At 37.7% G+C, this 23,820-nt stretch overlaps 1 protein-coding gene across 3 annotated transcripts in view; it reads right to left on the reverse strand.

Annotated features, from left to right (window-relative positions):
- Nucleotides 1-23,820, reverse strand: part of NINJA (Putative interactor of JAZ) — a 133,932-nt gene that overhangs the window by 77,123 nt on the left and 32,989 nt on the right. The window contains exon 3 of one of the 3 annotated variants that reach the window (XM_089797796.1): nucleotides 8,021-8,086. The exons of the other annotated variants lie outside the window; for them this stretch is intronic. Within the exon in view, the coding sequence (XP_089653922.1) occupies nucleotides 8,021-8,086 (66 nt within the window). The remainder of the gene's footprint in view (nucleotides 1-8,020; nucleotides 8,087-23,820) is intronic. 3 annotated transcript variants of the gene reach the window in all.

A 23,820-nucleotide genomic window follows, 5' to 3' on the forward strand; every position in this document is an offset into this window, starting at 1 on the left:
ACAACTTCTACGAATTTCATTATCACATTCATATTATATGCTCTCCACTTCACCATACCTACCAGAGACAACTATGTTGCCTGATAAAAAAATCATAATAAAGTGGTTAAAATTGCATGTAACAATGAAATTCAAAGGACTCCTTTATCTTTTAGTAATATGCTTGAAATTAGCAAAACACAGTTGAAGTGTTGGAATCACGGCATGTGATTTAAAAATTTCTTGACTTAGAAGAACAATATGATCAACTAAATGATATTCAAAATCGTTCTTCCTAGTTACTTAGCAAATCACAAACTATAAAAGGCATTCACCTCAATGAGAAAACACTTCAAAATGACTTCAATTTGTTAATGGAACTCATCAATGTGTGTACTGAAATTAATCAAGCAATAAGAAATGTTGAACTAAATGCATTGGTCATCTAATAATTGTGTGAGACAACAAATGCAAGCCTTCAAGATCTATCTTTTAATATCTTTGATGCAGGCAAAGAGTGAATAACTAGGGCCAAAGGCTCACCCAGCTATCCAAACCACCCTGCACGAGTTAACACAACGGAAGCGAACACAAAGAACAGCAACCACAGGAGGAAGAAGAGTGAAATACTTTTATTGATTAATCAAAATATCTTCATACATGCCCAACTGTAAGGCCTTCTGGGTTACGGCCAATTACAAATACATTCAAATTCAAAGATCCAATTGCGAATTCGCACATTCAGTTCCGCTCTATAATCTTCTTCCCAAAAACTTACCTAACTCTAAGCCTAAACACTCTATATATACTTGCCAAAATGGCTTACAGATTATTCTAGAACATTACATAAGAGGAAGGCTGACCCAACAACGGTCTGGACGCATCCCAAGAAAATATCTTAACATAAATGTCACGAACAAAATAAATCCTGCAAGTTGGCTCGCAAAAATCATGTCCAAATGCTGACACTCGACGAACACTGGGTAACTCAACGAATGAAGAGTCGCTTGGCGTACACTGGCTCAGTTAATGAAGAGTCACTTGGCGTACACTGGGTAACTTGGTTAATGAAGAGTCACTTAGCGTACACTAGGTAACTTGGTTAATGAAGAGTCACTTGGCATACACTGGGTAACTTGGTTAAAGAAGAGTGAATGAAATGAGCAAGATAACAAGGCAAACCAGGATGCTCCTGCATCAGACAACCGGGGTTGAAAGGAATGATTCTCTTGAATCATTGAGATTTCACAATCTGAGTGGAATCCAACTCAGATTGCGAAATCCATGAAGCATCTTCAATAGGCCTGTTCTTCCACTTTACCAAATATTCATAGTAATCCTTTCCTCTTGTGCTCCTCCCAACTCTCTCATCCAATATTTGTTCAACTTCTTTAATCTGCTTCTTAGGATAATCTTCTAATACAACAACTTCATCATCTGACTCATGATACTTATACAAATCAGCAATATTGAATATAGGAGATATATCCATGTCATCAGGTAACTCAACTTCATTAGCATTACCACTGTCAAACTTTTTCAAGATCTTACAAAGTTCAAATTTCTTCATCTTCAGCTTACTGTATGTTCCAATTAGGAATCTTCCTTTCTTTAGATGAACCATCACTTCATCACCAACCTGAAAACCATGGTGTCTTCTAGACTGATCAGCATTCTCCTTATACTTCTGATTGCTTTGTTCCAACCTCAACTTAACTTCCTTATGCAAACACTCCATAAAATAAGCAAATTCTTCTCCTGCGGCGCTTTTCTTTTCTTCACCAGCAACATCTATCAAATCTGATATACCTCTAGGATGCATTCCGGTAACAATTTCAAAAGGTGTCTTCCCTGTACTCCTATTCACAGAATTATTATATGCAAATTCAGCTTGTGCCAATACCATCTCCCAATTACTTGGCTTATTCCCAACTAAACATCTTAGCAAATTTCCCAAGCTTCTATTCACCACCTCTGTCTATCCATCTATTCGTGGATGGAATGTAGAACTAAACTTCAGCTCAGTACCCATCTTCTTCCACAAAGTCTTCCAAAAATAACCAACAAACTTACTATCTCTGTCTGAAATAATACTTCTTGGTAATCCATGCAATCTCACAATCCCTTTAAAGAAAAGTTCAGCAACATGCTCAGCATCTGATGTCTTCTTACATGGTATGGAATGAGCCATCTTAGAGAATCTGTCCACTACAACAAATATAGAATCATACCCCTTCACTATTTTAGGCAATCCAAGAACAAAATCCATACTAATGTCAATCCAAGGTTTCTCAGGAACAGTAATAGATGTATACAAACTAGTATTTTGACTCACTCCCTTTGCAACTTGACAAACTCCACAACTCTTTACAAATTTCTGAACATCCTTATACATTTGTGGCCAATAATACTTCTCTTTCTGCAAACTCAATGTCTTATCAATTCCAAAATGTCCAGCTAATCCACCACTATGTTTCGTTCATCAAATTCAACCTCATAGGACTTCTAGGAATACACAACTGAATACCTTTGAACAACATACCTTCTTGAATGAAATATTCATCGTACTTACTTATGTAGTCTATCAAATTTGGTGCTCTGCACTCTCTCCATGCCTCAGAAAAATCAGGATCAGCATCATACAATTCTTTCATTTCATCAAAACCAAGAACTTCAACCTTCATTTCAGTCAACAAAGAATGTCTTCTACTCAATGCATCAGCAACTCTGCTAGTAACTCCACTCTTATGCTTGATCACGAATGTAAAACTCTGCAAGTACTCAATCCACTTCATATGTCTTTGATTCAATTTATGTTGACTTCCCAAATATTGTAAAACTTTATGATCAATATACAACACAAACTCCTTAGGAATCAAATAATGTCTCCACTTCTTCAATGCTTGAACAATGGCATAAAATTCTTGATCATACACAGATTACTTCCTTTTAGCATCATTCAACTTTTCACTAAAGAAAGCAACAGGCTTACGTTCTTGACTTAATACAGCTCCTAATGTATTACCACTTGCAGCACATTCAACTTGAAATACTTTGTTGAAATAAGGTAAAGCCAATACAGGTAATTCAGCAACCTTTTGTTTCAAAGTCTCAAAACTCTTATCAGCTCCATGTGTCCACTTGAATTCATTTTTATCTCCCCTCATTGTTTCAGTCATAGCATTACAAATAGCACTGAAATTATTTATAAACTTTATGTAAAAACTAGCCAAGCCATGAAATGATCTTACCTCGCCCACATTCTCAGGTGTAGGCCATTCCAAAATTGTTTTAACCTTCTCAAGTTCCATCCTCAATCCATCAGCTGAAATCACAAATCCCAAATACACAATCTCCTCTTGCATAAAAGAACACTTTTTCAGATTAATCAGCAATTTTCCTCTTTCAACCTCTGCAATACTTGTCTAATATGCTCAAGATGTTCTTCCTTAGTCTTATTGAATATCTGAATATCATCCAAATAAACAATCACAAACTTACCCAAGAATCTTTTCAGAACTTCATTCATCAACCTCATGAAAGTACTAGGTGCATTAGTCAAACCAAAAGGCATAACCAACCATTCATGCAAACCATCTTTTGTCTTGAAAGCAGTCTTCCATTCATCACCTTCTCTGATTCTGATATGATGATAGCCACTCTTCAAATCAATCTTGGTAAAATATTGTGCTCCACTCAAACAATCCATTATGTCATCCATCATTGGCATAAGAAACCTATATTTCACTGTTATCTTGTTAATGGCTCTGGAATCAGTACACATTCTCCATTTTCCATTCCTTTTAGGTGCTAATACAGCAGGTACAGCACATGGACTCAAGCTTTCTCTGATCAAACCTTTCTGCAACAACTCATGCACTTGTCTGTTAAGTTCTTCATTCTCTGCAGGTGTCAATCTATATGGTACTTTGTTTGGCAAACTAGCTCCAGGGATCAAATCCATACAATAACTTATACTTCTTATTGGAGGTAAACCATCAAGAATATCATCAGCAATAATTTCTTTATACTCATTCAACAACTCTACAATTTCTTCTGGCACTCGGTCAATACTACCATCTATCATTCGGTCACCACTAACTAGCACTCGGTTAACACTATTTTCTTGCACTCGGTCTCCATTGACAAAACTCGGTTTTCTTGGAATTATAGAAAAACAGATTTGATTCTTTTTCATTTCCTTTTCAAATTGTTTCCCATTAACCATGCAAATTTTTACAGCAGTACAATTAACCTCATCTGGACATTCGATCAAAAGCAACAACGTTTGTTTGTTCCCATTTACCCAAAGAGTATATTGATTCAATCTTCCATCATGTACAACATATCTATCATATTGCCAAGGTCTACCCAACAAAATATGACAACAATCCATGGGCATAATATCACACAAAACTTCATCAAAGTAATGTCCAATTTTGAACTTCACAAGGCATTGCTCACCTACCAATATCTTATGCTCATCTTTGATCCATGAATCATGATAAGGTTTGGGATGTTTCAGCCTCTACAACTGCAACTTTGTAACCAGCTCTTCTGATGCCAGATTTGTAGAACTTCCACTGTCAATGATCACTTTATAGCATTTTCTAGCCATCTTACATCTTGTCTTGAAAAGACTTCTCCTTAAAACAGGTTCCTCATCACCTCCCTTATTATATAAGGTTCTTCTCAGCATCAAATTTTCTCCAACCTCAGGTCCATTTGGTGAACCCTCATCATCTTCTTGAATCACAGCATTTCTGTTACCTTGCCTATTTTTAGAGGATCTACATTCAAACATTGTCCCTCTTTACCACATCTAAAACAATTACCATGAAATCCACCTCTAGAATAGGAATTACCTCTTCCTCAATAAGAACTAGCGCCTCCTCGGTAAGAATTACCACTTTTCCATTCGGTCTTGCCTTTGTCATCATTCTTCCATTCAGATTTGCCTTTACCCTGCACAGAACTTTCAGATCGGCCACCTTCACCATAAGCTCTACCTCTGCCTCTCTGGAATTTTCCACCTCTACCTCTTTGTCTTTGTTCATGCTTCTTTGTCAAGATCTCTTCAGCCTTCAAGGCATACTGGTATGCTTCTTCCACACTCTCCAACTTCACAAAACTTATCTCATCTTGTATTCCAGATCTCAATCCATTAATGTACCTTGCAATTTTCTCAACATCATCATCCGCATGTCCAGATCTGATGTCCAGTCTATAGAATTCCTCAGTATACTCTTTCACAGTCATGTCTTTTTGCTTCAAATTTTGCATATTTCTCAACAAGCTAACTTGGTAATCAGCAAGAAGGAATATGTTCTTTACCTTGTTCACCATCTTTGGCCAAGTTCTGATCTTCTCCTTTCCTCTCCTTTGTCTATCAGTTTGCAAGTGCTCCCACCATAGTGATGCATGACCTTTCAACCTAGTGACTGCAATCTTCACCTTTCTATTATCAAGAGTGTTTTCATACTCAAAGAACTTCTCCATATCAAATATCCAATCCAACACAGCATTGGTGTCCAATTTTCCATCATAAGGAACAACTTCTACAGCAGGCTTTGAATTTTCCCTAGACAATATTTGCAACAATCTTTCTTCATCTTGATCTTCTTTAGGTTCTGGATTATGGTTTGGTGTTGCTGCTTCATCATCACTTCCATCATCAAGATGTGCTCCTCTCCTCTGAGCTATCTCCACAGCATCTAATCTGGCTACAATTTGTCTCGACTGATCCAATATATCATTATCAACATTATTTCCTCTACCACGAACCATCTTTACAAATTAGGTTCCTGCAAGGTCGTAATCCTCTACAAGTTATTGGTCAAATCCGCAAATCTGCCACCCTACAACCAAATCCAAATAAGGGTTCTACACGATCCAATCTCCACAAGGATGAACCTTAGGCTCTGATACCAACTAACGTAGGCAAAGAGTGAATAACTAGGGCCAAAGGCTCACCTATCCAAACCATCCTGCAAGAGTTAACACAACGGAAGCAAACACAAAGAACAGCAACCACAGGAAGAAGAAGAGTGAAATACTTTTATTGATTCATCAAAATATCTTCATACATGCCCAGCTGTAAGGCCTTCTAGGTTACGGCCAATTACAAATACATTCACATTCAAAGATCCAACTGCAAATTCGCACTTTCAGTTCCACTCTCTAATATTCTTCCCAAAAACTTACCTAACTCTAAGCCTAAACACTCTATATATACTTGCCAAAATGGCTTACAGATTATTCTAGAAATTACATAAGAGGAAGGCCGACCCAACAACAGTCTGGACGCATCCCAAGAAAATATCTTAACATAAATGTCGCGAACAAAATAAATCTTGCAAGTCGGCTCGCAGAAATCACATCCAAATGCTGACACTCAGCGAACACTGGGTAACTCAGCGAATGAAGAGGTACACTGGGTAACTTGGTTAATGAAGAGTCACTTGGCGTACACTGGGTAACTTGGTTAATGAAGAGTCACTTGGCATACACTGGATAACTTGGTTAATGAAGAGTCACTTGGCATACGCTAGGTAACTCAGTTAAAGAAGAGTGAACAAAATGAGCAGGATAACAAGGCAACCCAGGATGCTCCTGCATCAATTTTTATACTCACCTATATAGATCTTTGGAGGCCTATGGTCAAAATATATATTCCTCACGCAGTGATTAATAGAGGCTTATTAATGCTTTATTTTAGAAACACGTGCAATTAGATGGCTTTGAATGCATTAATGACCATGCATGCTCAAAATTCATGATTGCTAAATAACAAGACTCAAAGTATTAATATATGTATTTCTTTGTCATTCTTGGTACTTTGGATTATCTTAAGTTGAACATTTAGTGGAAAGGGCTCCAAGTGTTATTATATCGCATGGGGCACGATCTCGACCTCATCCCTTTTCAATGTCAGAGCCACGCACTCAACGAGACTTGATCCCTAATGGGCTCTTAAAGAACCTTTCAACTTCACTGATAGACCAAAGGTATGCATTCTTGTGTTGGTTAGTATTTTAATTATATCATATTTACACAAGAATTAATTGTTATTCATCCATTTTATTGATAATAAATATTTATTCATATGTATAGCTTTAACATTAATTTCTAATCCATAAATATATTATAATGGTGAAGTTATTAAATGGATGATATTTGTTTACTATACTTGATCTGCTTGGTCATGAGAATGTTTGCAGGCTTCTAGTGTTTACATAACATTTTTGTAACAAGTTGATGATGCTTCTCTGTATAAATATTTATTCATATGTATAGCTTTAACATTAATTTCTAATCCATAAATATATTATAATGGTGAAGTTATTAACCGGATGATATTTGTTTACTATACTTGATCTACTGGGTCATGAGAATGTTTGCAAGCTTCTTCTAGTGATTACATAACACTTTTGTAACAAGTTGATGATGCTTCTCTATATAAGCACTTGGTGACACATTTTGTTGGCCTTGCCAACTAGATAGTAAATAGAGGATTTCCTTTGTGCTTTGATCTTTGGAGTTCACATGAGGATTATTGGGAAATGTTCAAAATTTCTGATCACAAGCTCTCTTCTACATTGTCCTTGTGTTGGCTAAGTAATTTGTACATCACTGACTACGACTTACAAAATTGTGACTTTAGGCAATATTTCATGAGATTTATCTCTCCTCTTAGCAATAGGGGAGGCTCCCTTCTTACCGTAGGTGGCTTCAATAGGAACTTAATTGAAATTACAAAAAGGATGGTTCTCTTGATCAATTCCTCTTTTTTCAAAAATGATTTGCATACAACTATAGCTTTTTAACTTAACAAAAAGTGTCTTATGCTACGATAATACTAGTGACCCTAGAATTGATGTAAGACCAACACCAAGGGCAGCAGTTTACTTTTTATATTTTGTGAAACAAAAGCAGGAACCCAAAGTCTCATGTATTTGTCTTCAATGAAGAGTCAAGCAGAAAAACCAACAAGGCACAAAGTCTCCTACTAGATACTCTCAAATTCAATAAAAACACTTACAATTGACGCCCAAAATCTTCAAATCTAAGTGATTACAGTCACTACTGTCTATTCCAAATTCTCTTCCTGCAGCACAAAGTCTTCAAATGTTCAAATTGGTTCTGGATGCAATAGGCAACTCAAAGTCTACACAATTAAATTCAAATCCCTCTTGATCAAAGCTCAAAAACTCACAATCAATATCCAAAAAATATAGTCACATAACAGCTTGAATCAACACAAAGTTTGAAAGCAAGTTGCCTCTTTTATTGATAGCAATCTAGCTTTGCATTCAAACACAAAGTCTTAGAGTGCACATATAAACTGGCAGAATTTTCTTGCTTTGCCAAAAGATGATCATTTACAAAGAACTCCCTACTTTATATAGGAAAATAGGAAAGAGAAAGGTGGAGGAAAACGGGGAAATTCTAAACAACCTTGACTTATTTTCTAACAAACTTCTAACTATTTTGACTTGTTCAAAGTTGCATGCCTAGTGCGGTTGTACCTTGATTACATGTTACAACTTTGCACGTGATACTATCAAATGCAATTGCATCATGTTTTTCCATCACATGTAATATGTCAATTACAAATTACAAATACATGATGAATATATCCTAAGTGCCTTACAAGACACAAATCCTATTACATCAAGCTTTATTGGTCTTCATACTGCTACAAGACATTGTTGTTTTCCAATTGTTGTACTCAGGTTTGGTGGAAGCATCTCGAACTGGAATATGAACATGCATCTGTGATTCTTCCGTTGAGTGTTGACTGACCTCTTTAAGCTTGAAAGCATCCTTTGCTTGTAATCATTCTTTCACCTCCTTGTAGGCTCCATCATGTGATCATGCTTGTTTCGTGTCCTCTTTTCTTATTTGCATGCATTAAACCAGCTCTTAAATGGGGGAAAACTCAGAAACAAGGTTGTTTTGGGAGCATTGCATAAGGACTATGGCTGAAAACTTTTGAGATAGCTAATGGGTAAATGCATTTAAGTTCAAAATATGTGCTTATATGGGGGAAAAACCCAAAAATGGGTTTGGGTGGTCAAATTCGCATGCGAACAGCAAGCTTTAAGTTATGTAAGTGCTATGTTCCTCTAAGTTTCTAGGATGGGGGGATGGCAGGGGACAGCGGGATGAATTTCCGGGACGGCGAAAAATTTTGCCGATTTTGGGAACAGTAGGGGATGGCATATGGGGACGGCTATATAACAATAACGAAAATTAAAATATATAGAGAAACTTAAGACATTTATATGAAAACATGGATAAAGCATGTACTTATACATAATAGAACCTTAAAATATGAGAATCAGCAGAATTCATGTCAAAGTTGCATTACTTTGAAAGTCAAAGTATAATTTGTTCTACAAGTAGAAGTCACCTAGGTGTCCCCAAGTCTCCAAGACGTTCCCGGGACAAGGACTGCTGAAAATATATCAAGGACGCGTCCCCGAGTAACATTGTGTAGATGAAGGACGAATGAGTAGCAACTGGGTAACATGTGAGAGGCATAGCACGCTTTAATAAATGTAATTCATGATATATTATCCGGCAAGCATGTGGGAAATACTTTAAACCATAGGGCAGTCATATGGAAGTTTGTGAAATGCATCATGGTGGAGATTATTCTTGCATTCAAATGAGGGGAAATAGAGAGCCTACCTTTTCCTTAGAACAGAATTTTACCCCCGACTGCATATGCAAGTAAGTTCGACTTTGCGTATGCAACTTAGAAAAGTAGACGGAAGAATAGAAGAAGCAACTTGACATATACAAATAAAATGCAAATCTAAAATTGGAAATGATGGGACTTGCATACACAACATAAAAAATGTCAAATATATACAACAAAAACCTTAAGAAAAATAACAAGGAATCAAACCTTTTTCTCAAGAGGCAAGAGAGGAAGTCTTTTTTGAACACTTGTGAAAAATCTAAAAATGCAATCAAAGAGATTTCTTGAATTTGGAAAGATTGCAAGATAAAGTGTTATATAGACTTTGAATCTTGACTCAATTCTTGCAAGAGATGAGTCAAAATTCATAACTTGCCAAGTGTAGGAAGTTAGAGCAAAAAATTGCATCATTTTAGCAATCATTTTAGCCAAGCAATGTGCAACATGCAAAGAATTTGGAAAATGATGTCGAAAGCACATCAAGTGATTTAAAGTACTTGAATGTAAGCTAGGAAGGATAGGAAATGCTTTCAAACTTACCTTGATCAAAAGACTTGTTGTTTCAATGGTGTAAATTCCTCAAAACCAGGGCATTTTTTAGCAAAAACGTGCCCTAGATGGGTTGAGAAATGAAGAAAACACTCAACAAACACCCTTTTTGAGTAGCTCAATGTGTTCTTTGGGTGATTTTAGACAAAAACGACCTATCGCTCATCAAAAACGACTAAAAAATGCTCAAAATATGAGCATTTGAAGGCCACAAAATCCATTTTTGGAGAAAAATGGCCAAAAAAGTGAAGTTTTGAGAGCCAAAAACATGTGTTTTTGGTCTAAAAATTGTTACTTTAGGTGTTTGATCAAAAAGCCTCGTATTCTGATGATGCAGCTACTTCAGATTTAATTGATCCTACTACGTACAAGCAGTTAATTGGCTCTTTGATGTATTTGGTTAACACAAGGGCTAACATATGTTATGGAGTTAATACCTTGAGCCAATTCATGTATGAGCCAAGGCAAATTCGCCTTGTGGCAGCAAAACATATTTTAAGATTTGTTCATGGTACAACGGGATTTGGCTTGAAATAATCATCATATGTAGAGTTGAACTTGCAAGGGTTCTTTGATTCAGATTGGGCAAGGTGTGTGCCTGACAGGAAGAGTACTTCATGATGTTGTTCAGCCTAGGTTCATCCATGATTTCCTTGTGCAAAAGGAAACAATCTTGTGTTACTCAGAGTACAGCTGAAGATGTGTGGTTGCAAGAGGAGTTGTGTGGATTCGTAAATTGCTTATAGGTTTTTTTGGACGGCCTTTGGAACCTACACTAATTATGTGTTATAACCAAAGTTGTGTGAAGCTTTCAATTAATCTAGTCTTTCATGACATAACAAAACATGTGGAAATTAAATACCTTTATTTAAGGGATATGGTTCAAAGGAAAGCAATTGAGCTCAAGTACATTTCTACAGAGGAACAAACTGGGCACATTCTCACCAAGTAACTCCGAAACTGAACTTTTGTTAGTTCTGCGATAAGTTTGGTATAGTGGAGAATGATGCTCTTGCTAAGAGAGAATCTTGGCTTTAGTGTTTCCTTTCATGTGTTAATGAATTCTTCTTTGTGAGAGAAGTTTAAGGTACAATCCCTTGGTAATGAATTCTCTGTGAGAGAAGCTCAAGTTGCAATCTCTTGTTAATGAATTCTCTATAAGAGAAGTTTGAGGTGCAATCCCCTGTTAATGAGTTCTTCTCTGCAAGAGAAGTTCGAGGTGAAATCCCTTGTTCCACCCTCTAAGAGTAGCTATGGTGGTCATGTGTGTGACACCATAACTTAATTTGTTGTTTTTCTATCTCATCCTCTAGGACTAGCTATGGTGAATATTGTTATTGTAAGATAACAATTTATATTGAAAAAAACTGTGATAAAATTTTGTTGACATTATTCTCGGTTGCAGCTTCCTACAATTGTCACGTGATGACATATTAATCCCCCTTCTTCGTTTTATTATATCTTATGTTGTGTTATGTCTTCACTTCTTTCTTGTGGTTCCAAGCATTAACATGGGTGTCTATGTATCACATTTTATATGGTGTATCCTGACTTGGCAACATTGTGTAGTACTTACACTGATTTGGCATAATGGAAGGGTCTTCAGTGATGCTATTAATTTATAATAGTATTTGATATTTTGAAGAAGTGGGCTATTTAGAAAATGCATCAGTTCTCACATTATTATCATCTGTTCTCATAATGTCATATTGGTTCATGTTATCCTAGCACGGTGGTTTTTCTGTAACCATCATTGGTTGTCTATGGAAAGACTTCTCATTTCATGAGGATGGTATTCTATTTGGTATTGGGAATTTGATCGCCAAGCTCAGCTTGGTGATTGTTAGAGTTCTTCTAAAGAAGACTTGCAATCTGTTTATGATTGTATTTGCATTATATGTGCTACATGTTGTATCATACATATTTTATTAAGGAGATGAACTGTTGTATCTTGTTAGTTCTATACTATGTGTATGTGCAACAGAATGAGTCTATATAGTTTTGTATTGTGATTCCATTCTAGCCATAATCTGAGATTACTCTAATCATTGATCAATCAATATGTGCAGAAGACATCAAAGGTAGCAGAGTTTTGTAATTGGCTTTTGCAGTTTGCTGAGTTTATGCATTTTCACACAATTTTATTTATGGTTCCTAAATTTAACATGATAAACACATAGCACATATTTGCAAGTGTAGTTGCCTCTAAAAAGCCCTTAAAGAGCCATTTTGAGCATGCGATTGCAACTCTAAACGTTGTTTTATTAAAGCAGTCATTTCTCACATGCAAATGAAGTTGAAAAGCCTGTATGGGCTGTTTAGACTTTAGAGTTTATTAATGCATGTATTTGAATTAATAAAACCCGTTTTTAAGCAGTCATGTGCATAAAAGTCTTAAGTGTTATATGCAATTATAAAGCCCATTTGGACATTTATGTGTTTAACTTAATCAATACATGTAATTGCGTGTTTAAAACCCACATTGGGTGACTGAAAGCAAAGACGTGACCATGAAGGGATGCATTTGAGGGTTTAAAGCCCATTTTTGGGCATAATATGCAAAAACATCTTCATCTGAACCTGCAATAAGAGCTGTAAAGCCCATCTAGGGAATTTCTTGGCAAAAAAGACATCATTGCAAGCTGCTATGGAATATGAAAATCCCATATTGGGCATTTACAGACAAGAACGACATTTTTGTGACCTGCATCATAGATTCTAAAGCCCATTTTGGGCCTTTCCAAGCAAATATGCCTTTATCAATAGCAGTGATTTGGATTTTAACGCTCATCTAGGGAATCATTGGCCAAAAACGGCACTTTGAAGAGTGAATGCAAGTATCCAAACTTGTAAATGCAAGCGAGAATCCCGTCATAGTGCAAAAACACTTCATTTGCAGGTTTGACAAAGTCTTTCTTCTTGTTAATCATGTGCATTTCTATTTTCAATGATAAACATTTGTCAAGAAATTGTTCTTGACTCAACAATACATTAATTAGACAAGAAGATTTGATCAATTTTGTTGCCTATATAGCTTCAATCTTCGTGTTTTCTTCCAAATTCAAATCACCTTGATTTGTGAAAGATTTCTCCAAAGATTTTGAGAGACTACTTCACTTGATTTTCTCAAAGAAGGGGTAAGCCTTTATTTTGCAAGTTTTCTAGGATTTGGTTTGTTTTCTTTTCAAGTTTTTGTATATATGTTTGCTGATTTTTGTAAATGCAAATCTTTAATCTCATTTTCAGATTTGCAGTTTTTGTAAATGCTGTGATCCTCCCCATTTCCATTTCCAAGATTTCTTCAAATTTGCAAATGCAAGAAGTTCTTCATTCTTGCATATGCAGTCGGGATCAAAAACTTGCTTCCTAACATTGAATTGTTAGTGTAGTTTTTTATTTTTCCTATTTTGCTAGGTTTTTCCTACACTTTTAATAATCTCGCTTAGGTTAATAAAGCATGTCTTATTAGGTGAATGGTTGTGAGGTGTCACCTTCCTACATGTGAGCATCCATTAACTATCTTGGGAAAATACTTTGCTATCCTTAGTCCAATAGACAGTTGCTCCTAATTGGTTGGTGTTGCCACCTCCTCCCTCTTCCTAGCCTATATAAGCATGCTACCTGGCTTGTATTTGAATCGCTTAGTTTTTGCATCCTCTTAATGCTATTTTGCTTCCAACATTTGCATTACTCTCTTGGAGACTAACTCTATGTTGCTATTTTGATTTTGTATCATTTGCATTCATAATTTAGATATTTATTCTTTGCACTAGTTTTCTGGGTTATTAATCTTTTCAAATTCTAACATGGTATCAGAGCTTTTCTATGTGCAAGAGTAGATTTTAATTTCCTTATTTGAGAGATTTGGGAGGGGCTAATAAACTTTATTGTAGTTTTTTGAAAAAAGAAGTATGCTCTTCTCTTGCATCTTTGGATGCTCTACAGAATCAGAAAAGTTTTGACAAAAACGGTTTTTCTTTGGGATTTCAATCTCAAATCTGACAACCAACTTGCATATTTAGAGTTTTCAATCAGTATTGCAGGATCCAGCATGCCATTGATGGACTTAGAAAGCCGATCCAACACTTGCATGTCATATTTTGGTTGTGGGGGTCGTTTCTTGATTTTTGGAGCCATTTTTTTACTGTTAAAAGCGTCTGATTTACACTACAACATCTTCTGTACATCAGCAAGAAAAACGTTTTCTGGGTTTTGTTCGCAGCACCAAAAAACCATCTGGGTATCTTTTAGTTTTTGCATGCAAGTTGTATATTTTGCAGAATCAAGCATGAAAAGCTACAGCGATACCCCTCTCCATTGGCAGTCGCAGATTTGAACGCAGTTTTCAAATGTCTCGTTCTTGCTTATACGGACTCTGATTTTGATGATTGTTGTTATGAACTTGGCTATTTTTTTGTGCTCTATCCACTAGTGGAGTTGTTTTTTGATTTTCATGCATGAATTCTTCAGAAATTGCAGATTATCGACCATGACTGTGCACAGTTCTCATTTTGAAAACTTCAGAGGATCATAACTTTCTCATATGACCTCGTATCAGGGCAATTCTTTTTTTGAAAGTGAATGATTTTTCGAGTAGATTGCAGTGGTGCTGTTTGTTTCTTTGATTATTGTGCCCAAGTTTCACTTTTAGCATATGCTCTTCATGAGGGTTTGTAATGCATTGAAATCAAGACCACTAAGTATTTCTTTCTAGTGGTAGTTGTAAACGCACTAAAATAAAGTGTCAAATCATATTTATTTGAGGGGGGTTCTTTGATTGAGTAAAAAGGGGGGGCTTTTTCGTGGCTGGATTCTCTTTTTTTGGCATTTCTTCTCTGCATTTCTTCATCATGGATCAAACAAATATGCCCATCCTAACTCCATACAATTACTTTGAGTGGAAATCATGCATGACAATTCACTTAAGGAAAGCTGGATTAAATAGGATAACTATGGGACTTGAAACTGAACCTGCTAAAGATGAGGACAAGCCTAAGTGGTTTAACAAATGTGATGAGGCATATGGAACATTGTGTTTGTCTGTTTCTCCTGACTTGCTATTTCACATTGAGTCTTTGGATACACCAAATGAAGTATGGACAAAGCTAGAAACACTATTTGGCACACAAGATTCAATGAGGGGTCATATGTTGGAAAATGAATTAATTAGTTTAAGTCCAGGCAATTTCAACACAATCCAAGATTTCTTCACCAAATTGAAATCACTAAGGCTGCAATTAAAACAATGTGGAATTGAAAAGAAAGATGAACAACTGATTCTTAGTATTCTCTCTAAGCTAAGTTCAGAATATTTTGTGTTTGTCTCTACCTTCTATGCTACTAAAGGTGCACTTGGTACTCAATTCACCATGCCATCTCTAGATGATTTTGCTATCAATCTCACTCGAAAACAGGACAAGCTAATCCAAATGGGCACTCTTAAGTCCTCTAAGTCACATGCCTTAGCAGCCAACCAAGGCACAAAAGAACAAAAAAGACAAAGTAGTAACAACAATAGTAAGGATGAGAAACAAAATAATAGTGAGGAAAAGAAGGATCAGATACCAATTGCTTCAAAAGCAACTATTGATACCGCATCCTCTAAGGGCGATAAGCCTAAGAAAGAAAAGGTTAAATGTGCCTATTGTAAAAGACCCAGTCATGATGAACATAAATGTTTGAAGAAACAAATTGATCACTTGACATACATTCTTGAGAAGAATAATATTAGTGTTCCTGAGTCTATCAAACAAAGTTCTAATGAAGAGTCTAACAAGGCAAAAGAAAACAACAAAGGGAAAGGAAAGGGCAAGGCTCTTGTTGCAGTTGCTTCCTCACCATCCACTTGGGTTCTTGATGCGGGCGCTTCGCACCACATGGCTTCATCTAAGGAAGAACTTGCATCCTTGGAGCCATGTACTATGCCTTCTATTTTGATGGGTGATGACACTCCTGTTGAGGTGTGTGGGAGAGGTTCTGTTGATGTGGGGGATGGCACATTCCATGATGTTCTTTGTGTACCTTCATTATCAACCAATCTTCTATCAATATACCAAATCACTCACACAAGTTCAGGCAAGCGGGTTGAGTTCACTCCTGATTCAGTGGAGATACGTGAGTTGCATAGTGATTCTGTAGTTGCAGTTGAGAGAGCAGATCATTAGTCACGACTCTATCTGTTTTCTCACTTTGTTCTTGATCCTCCTTCATCTGTTTTGCTCACTCACTCTAATAATGTGAGTAAATTATGGCATGAGCGGTTTGGCCATCTTAATTTCCGCTATTTGCATCAGCTCAACCAGCAGAGCATGGTCACAACGTTGCCTTCGGTTCAATTCTCAGGAGGTGTTTGCCAAGGTTGCATTCTTCGTAAGCATCCTAGGGAAAAGTTTGACAAAAGTAAGACATGGAGAGCTTCACAGATACTAGAGTTAGTTCACAGTGATTTGGCTGGTCCATTTCAACATCCTTCTTTCAGCAGGGCCCGATATGTCCTCACATTCATTGATGACCTTTCTCGATATACATGGGTGTACTTTCTCAAGAAGTCAGAGGTATTTGATCATTTTCAAGACTTCAAAAATTTTGTAGAAAAGCAATCTGGGAAAGCCATCAAGGTTTTGCGCACAGACAATGGTGGTATGTCAACCATCGGTTTGAAAGATTTTGCACTTCAGAGGGGATTGATTTACAACATTCAGTTCCATAAAATCCTCAACAAAATGGTGTTGCAAAACGAAAGAATAGATCCTTGAAGGAAATAGCAAACTGTATGATTCACTCTAGATCTCTTGCACCACAGTATTGGACAGAAGCCATTAATTGTGCTTGTTATATCCAGAACCGTGTTCCTCACCGAGCCTTGAAGGGAGTTACTCCTTTTGAAGCTTGGAGGGGTCGAAAACCATCAGTTAAGCACTTTCGAGTTTTTGGCTCCCCTGCATGGGCCCACATTCCTACAGAGAAACGTAAGGCCTTGGATCCGCAAAGTAGACCTTGCATATCTGTAGGTTATCCTGATGGTGTGAAGGGTTATCGATTGCTCCACCCTACTACACATGAGTTATTCATTGAGAGGAGTGTTCAATTTGAGGAGGGATCTTCACGCTCGCTTTCTATCACTTCTCCAACTCCTTCTACCTTGACATTAGAGTCACTTGGAATACATGACAGATCTTCTGATGAGTCCGATTCACCTGAACAGTCTTCTACCTCTACTTCTGATGCAGAAAGTGATTCAGAGAACTCACCTCCTTCCTCTCCTAGTCATCATTCTGAGGTTAATGATTCCCCTCCAGATTCTCCATCTTCCTGTCCACTTTGGGCTAGACAAACCTTGCAGTCTGTAGGTGAGTGGGTTGGGGATCCATCAGACACCAGGCGAACTCGTTCACAATTCCAGGATGCTCCACATGTCTTCATTGCTACTGCCTCAGATCCACAATCCTTTCATGAGGCTTCTGGTATTCCTGAGTGGGATACAGCTATGTAGGAAGAGTATAGTTCCTTGATGAGGAACCACACTTGGGATCTTGTCCCTTTTCCTAAAGGAAGAAAACTTGTTCGATGTAAGTGGATCTATCGGATAAAATTTGCAACAAATGGATCAGTTGATAAACACAAGGCTCGCTTGGTCGCCAAAGGATTCTCCAGGTTCCTGGGATTGACTACTCTGAGACTTTTGCGCCAGTTGCCCAAATGAATTCCATTCGAATTGTTCTTGCCATTGCTGCAGCTAATCGTTGGGAAGTACATCAGATGGATGTGAAGAGTGCTTTTCTTCATGGTGACCTTCATGAGGAGATCTACATGGAGCAGCCACAGGGCTTCCTTCAGGATTCTTCACTTGTGTGCCGTCTTCGAAAGTCTCTCTATGGCCTCAAACAGGCTCCTCGGGCCTGGTATGCCAAGATGTACTCCTTCCTTCTATCAGTTGGGTTCACTTGGTGCCATTCTGATCCTAATGTCTACATTTTGCAACAAGGTGATTCACTTCTATTTTTGGTTTTGTATGTTGATGACTTGCTGATCACAGGAAGTTATTCACCCAACATTAAGGCTGTCAAAGTGGCCCTTTAGGACAGTTTTTTGATGACTGACTTGGGCTTGTTGCATTACTTTCTCAGGATTGAGATCCTTCAGTCTCCTTCTGAGATCACCATCACACAGTCCAAGTATGCTCTAGATTTACTATCGAGGTTTCATATGGCTGACTGTAAGCCTACTCCAACTCCCTTCCTTTCTGGAGTCAAACTTGAGGCTCAATGTTCTTCTCCACTTGTTGATGGCCCAACTTGTTGGGAGTCTCATTTATCTGACTCATACAAGACCTGACATCTCCTATGCTGTAGGCATGGTCTCTCGATTCATGCAAGAGCCCCATGAGCTGCACTAGAAAGCAGCCAAGCGGATCCTTCACTACATTCAGGGTTCTCATAGTTGTGAGATTCACTACGCAGCAGGTATTGAGCTTGATTTGGTGGGCTACACAGATTCAGATTGGGCAGGTGATTCTGAGGATCGCAAGTCTACTTCAGGGTATAGCTTCTCACTTGGGTCAGGTCCTGTTTGTTGGTCAAGCAAAAAGCAGTCTGCTATTGCTCTATCTTCTATTGAGGCTGAGTATCAGGGGGTTGTAAATGCCGCCACTAAGGCCATTTGGCTTCAACATCTTCTCAATGAGTTTGGTATCCAGATTAGACGGCCATCAGTCATATTTTGTGACAACCAGAGTGCCATTTAGATCTCACGAAATCTGGTTCATCATCAGCGGACCAAACACATAGAGGTCCACATGCACTACATCCGGGAGCTCATCCATGGTCATGTCATTGACCTTAGCTATTGTTCGACTTCCGAGCAAGTTGTTGATATCTTCACCAAACCCTTCACTGAGAGCAAGTTCCTTCATTTGCGAGCTTTGTTGGGGGTGCGAGATGCTTCATCTTTTGGGGGGGGCTCTTCCTCTCACTCGGAGTCCTGACTTTTTTTGGGGGGTCTCTTTTCTCTCTCTTTTGGGAAATCTTATGTACATGGGTACCTCATCAAGCTTGACTTGTCGGGACCGATTTCTGCATCCACCTAAGCTTCGCTTATGGGGGGGTGTTAGTGTAGGTTTTTATTTTTCTTATTTTGCTAGGTTTTTCCTACACTTTTAATAATCTCGCTTAGGTTAATAAAGCATGTCTTATTAGGTGAATGGTTGTGAGGTGTCACCTTCCTACATGTGAGCATCCATTAGCTATCTTGGGAAGATACTTTGCTATCTTTAGTCCAATAGATGGTTGCTCCTCATTGGTTGGTGTTGCCACCTCCTCCCTCTTCCTAGCCTATATAAGCATGCTACCTGGCTTGTATTTGAATCGCTTAGTTTTTGCATCCTCTTAATGCTATTTTGCTTCCAACATTTGCATTACTCTCTTGGAGACTAACTCTATGTTGCTATTTTGATTTTGTATCATTTGCATTCATAGTTTAGATATTTATTCTTTGCACTAGTTTTCTGGGTTATTAATCTTTTCTGATTCTAAAATGAATCATTCCAAAAAGGGCATGTTTTCCCCCCATCATGCAATGCAAGCTAAAAAGCCCACTTTCAAGTGTTTTGCATACACTTTTCCCACTTTTCCAAGGCTTCAAATGGACTTACAAATTCCAATTGTATCCATCAAGTATCTTCCAAATAACTTGTAGCGGGACATAAAAACCTCACCTATGAGCAAATGACCTTCCTATTTGTCTGTATGCACATATATGCTCCATTTACTTGCTCTAAGCTTTCTATCCACTAATATGTAGTGCCTCCATAAAACCCCTTTGCCTCCATAAAAGAGCTGATTTTGCCCAAAATCCTTTAACCTTTGCTGCTGAAAAGTCCAATCTTATTGCCTACTTGCATGCTTCCAGATCTATGCAATTTGTGCCTCAAATCAGCACTCTATGGATCCCTCAAATGAAGATGTACTTAAACTTTGGAATTTCCATGTAATAGAGTCACTTGCATACATGCTTGTTAATGTCAGAAGTTGTTTCTCCAAAGGGAGAAGAGAAGAAAAGGATGAAATACCAATATGATAAATACCAACATTCCATCTTGCCTTCTCAAATCACTTCATTTGTGGATGATATTCGGGATATAGAGCTTGGTCACCTAGACATGGGTGAATTCCTTCAAAGGGTTGAATCTTCAAACAAGGCTGATATGATTCTTCTCAAACGGAGTTACATCCACCTAGTTGATACTTTTCGTATGGCTACTCTAGAGCCACAATTTGTCATGGCATGTGCAAGCCACTTTGACTATCCATCTAGAACTATCAAAGATCAAGATGGGAACACCAGCATCAATTTGGATCCGGAGACCATAGACTGAATCTTCAAAGTACCACCTATTTTCATGGTCATGGACATGACAAAAGAAAAGGTCTTAGACAGGTGGAATGATGGGAAACAGGATTGTATCAAATATGTCAATGCTCATTGGTTGATTAACAAGAAGACCAACTTGTCAAGATGGCCTAAGGGGGTCCATCAATCAGATTTCAAGAAAGAGATCAATGATCTCATCACGTTGCTTAGCAAAATTGGGGGTCTCAAGGAATCCAACACGTTTGAGCCATGGATGTACAAGTTTATCTCCTTGATAATTAGATTAAATAAAACAATATTCTAGGAAGAGATGATCAGTGACATTCTCTACAAGCAGTTGTCTAAGGTGACTACCAGTTGCACATACTACATGAACTCTTATCCAACGTACATTGTTGTTGACCTCAGGTCCTTTTTTGGCCTCTCAACCAAAGGAGATAGATCACTGGCACATGTGTGGCAATATTATTAACAGCTAACTTTGACACCCAACGACATTCATTACTGGTGGGTGCGGGATGCTTTCTATGGACACTACATGTGTTTGTTTCACAAAGAGCTTCCTAAGAATCATGTTAGACACGGCCTAGGACAAGGTGAATAAGTATAGTTGTCTCTTTGTACAATTTCCCAACTTAACATATATGAGAGTTGGTTACTTTCGGGGTGAGCCCTCCACCTTGGCATGCTACCTTAGCGAGCAAATCATTTTGGAGTTGGCAAGACAACTCATGGTTGTGCAAGAATATCGATCAACATTGCACATGCCCAAGGTGGAGATTTCTTCACATAACCCAGTCAAAATTAAAGGATACTCTTTGGATACAGTTCCCAAGACCAAAACATAGAGTTTGAACTTCAAGAGAACTCACAAAAGCTTCATGTCCAAGAGCTTCTCTGACTATTGTAGTATGAACAATAAAATGAAAAGGCAGTTTGTACATGTTCATCGCGTTGAGGACCTTTGGATTGACTTGCATACTGAAGTCGGTATCATGAAGATGAACTATTGCAAGTTGACTGTGAAGCATATTGCAGACTTCAACTTGGAACAAATTCCTAATTGAGTTGAAGATGGACATATTCTAGATCCTTACCATCAAAGACATCACGTAGAGAACTTGCCTATTCTGCCACCTTCATGGTCATGAAGAAGAACATGTCTATCTAGGATAGGTTTCAACCAATCTTGGTAAGAGAAATATCCTGTTGAAGAGAAGATGCTTGAAATGCATTAAAATCAAGCCAAGAAAGGGTTTTGATTCTACTAGTCTGGTTAGGTTTAGAGCAAAAATCAAAGGAAGAGAAATAGATGTAGCTTCTACATCCGAGTTTATAGCTATACCAAAGCTTACTATCAAGGGAGGAAAGGCTCCTGTCAAAGCTCCTGAGATAATTGTCACGAAGCCTAAGAGGATACATGTTGTATATAGCAAGGATGAGTCAAACAAGGAGCCTATCCATGAAGTACCTCACTCCATGAACATGTTCATGATGACTACACTTCCAAATTCCGCAACGTTGTCAAAAAATGAGTCTCTTGATACTCTATTTGATATAGATGTGGACTCATTCTCCGCAGTACATGTGCCTCCTATAGACCCTTCTGTGATCACATCGGCTATGCCCATCTCTTCAATTGTTCCAGTATATACATTAAAAGATAACTACGACTGCCTAGAGAATGTATTTGATGCATACTCTACATTTCCTCCTATGTCTGATGCACCTATGACAATGCTTGACACCTCAGATGCACAATTTGAGAAGATTATAGCCGAGGTATCACAGAGAATTCAAACACCAGTAACAATCTAGACAAAGACTTCTGCTATAGTCACTATTGTTGCACAGGTGACGATAGTGACTACATGGCTACTACATCAATTACTCAAACTTCATCTTTCTCTTTACCCCCATGGTTGAACTCTGTCACTCAAAAGAGGGAGAAGCGGAAAGCTCCACCTATAGAGTTTGATTTCAGACAGCTCAACAAGGCTAAGACTCTAAAGAACAAGGGATCAAATATGTTGAAGTTCTTGAACCACTTGTTGATAAGCCAACTGCAAAACTTCAGGCCGATGACTACAAGTTCACCAAAGTTGAACTTGGAAACAAACATGGTTGGAATGTCAGAAAGATGGACAAGATGCAATTGTTCTTCTTATAAAGAGGAAATACAAAATATGGGAGAAGAAAAATCAGCTAAAGAAAGAAAATGCACACCTTCTGGATACAATTGAGAAAATAACCAACTCCTCACAACAAGTTGAACCCATCTCTTCATCCCTACAGAGGAGTCTACCAAATACACAAAGCAACTTGAGCACAAGGCCAAGGATATTGATGATTCAGGTAGCCACTTGGAATCACAAGGTGTACAAGTGATTCAAGATACATTCACGGAATTGTGACATGCTAGAGAAATTGTAACTGATTTGAATGAACTCCTAACATCATTCAACCAACAAATTAAGGTTCTAGATGGAGATTTTGGTATCTGGAAGAGTATGGTTTTAGGTTGATCTAGAAGTTCTATGTGTGTATGGAGTCATTTTCTCTCTGGAAATGTACTATGATTATTTACACTTCATGATCAACAAGTAGCAAGTCATTCAATGGTTGGTTAAGGATATAAATGTAGTCATCGACTTATATAATGAGCAAGAGTGCATGACTAGTGATGGTTTTCAGGAACTAACATGCAAAGTGATTGATAAAAAAAGACAAACTGGTTGGGGAAGAAGCTGCTATGACAGATTTCACAAGAGTGATTCGCCTACAGCTTGAGGCAAGTGACTTTGATGTCAGCTTAACTAACTAGTTAACAAGCTACAAAGTCATGTTGAGCCATCTTTAGAAGAAGATTGGGGAGTACAACAAACTGATTTTCAAAGGTGCAACTACAGTTCATAAAACAAATGCCATTGCACAAAATACAGGCACACCAGATCCTTCAATTATACACAAGTCTCTTGAGAGATTCAAAACTTTTGAAATGGTTTTTAAAGATAGATCCTAAGAGTCATGGATACTTGTCTTTTCCATATGCTTTAAAAGAGTAGGTGTACTTTCTATGAAAGATTACATGTAGAACATAAACAAGTTGTAAATACATGGGAACATGTACCTATATAGTGGTTTCATGCAAATCATGTTGCAAGTGCTTTAAGCCTTGTAGCATTGAATAAGTCAAAGGTGGTCAAGGATTTCTC

The sequence above is a fragment of the Cupressus sempervirens genome, chromosome 8 (assembly GCF_028749045.1).
Source record: "Cupressus sempervirens isolate cs-2001-9-10 chromosome 8, ASM2874904v1, whole genome shotgun sequence".
Classification (NCBI taxonomy): Eukaryota; Viridiplantae; Streptophyta; class Pinopsida; order Cupressales; family Cupressaceae; genus Cupressus; species Cupressus sempervirens.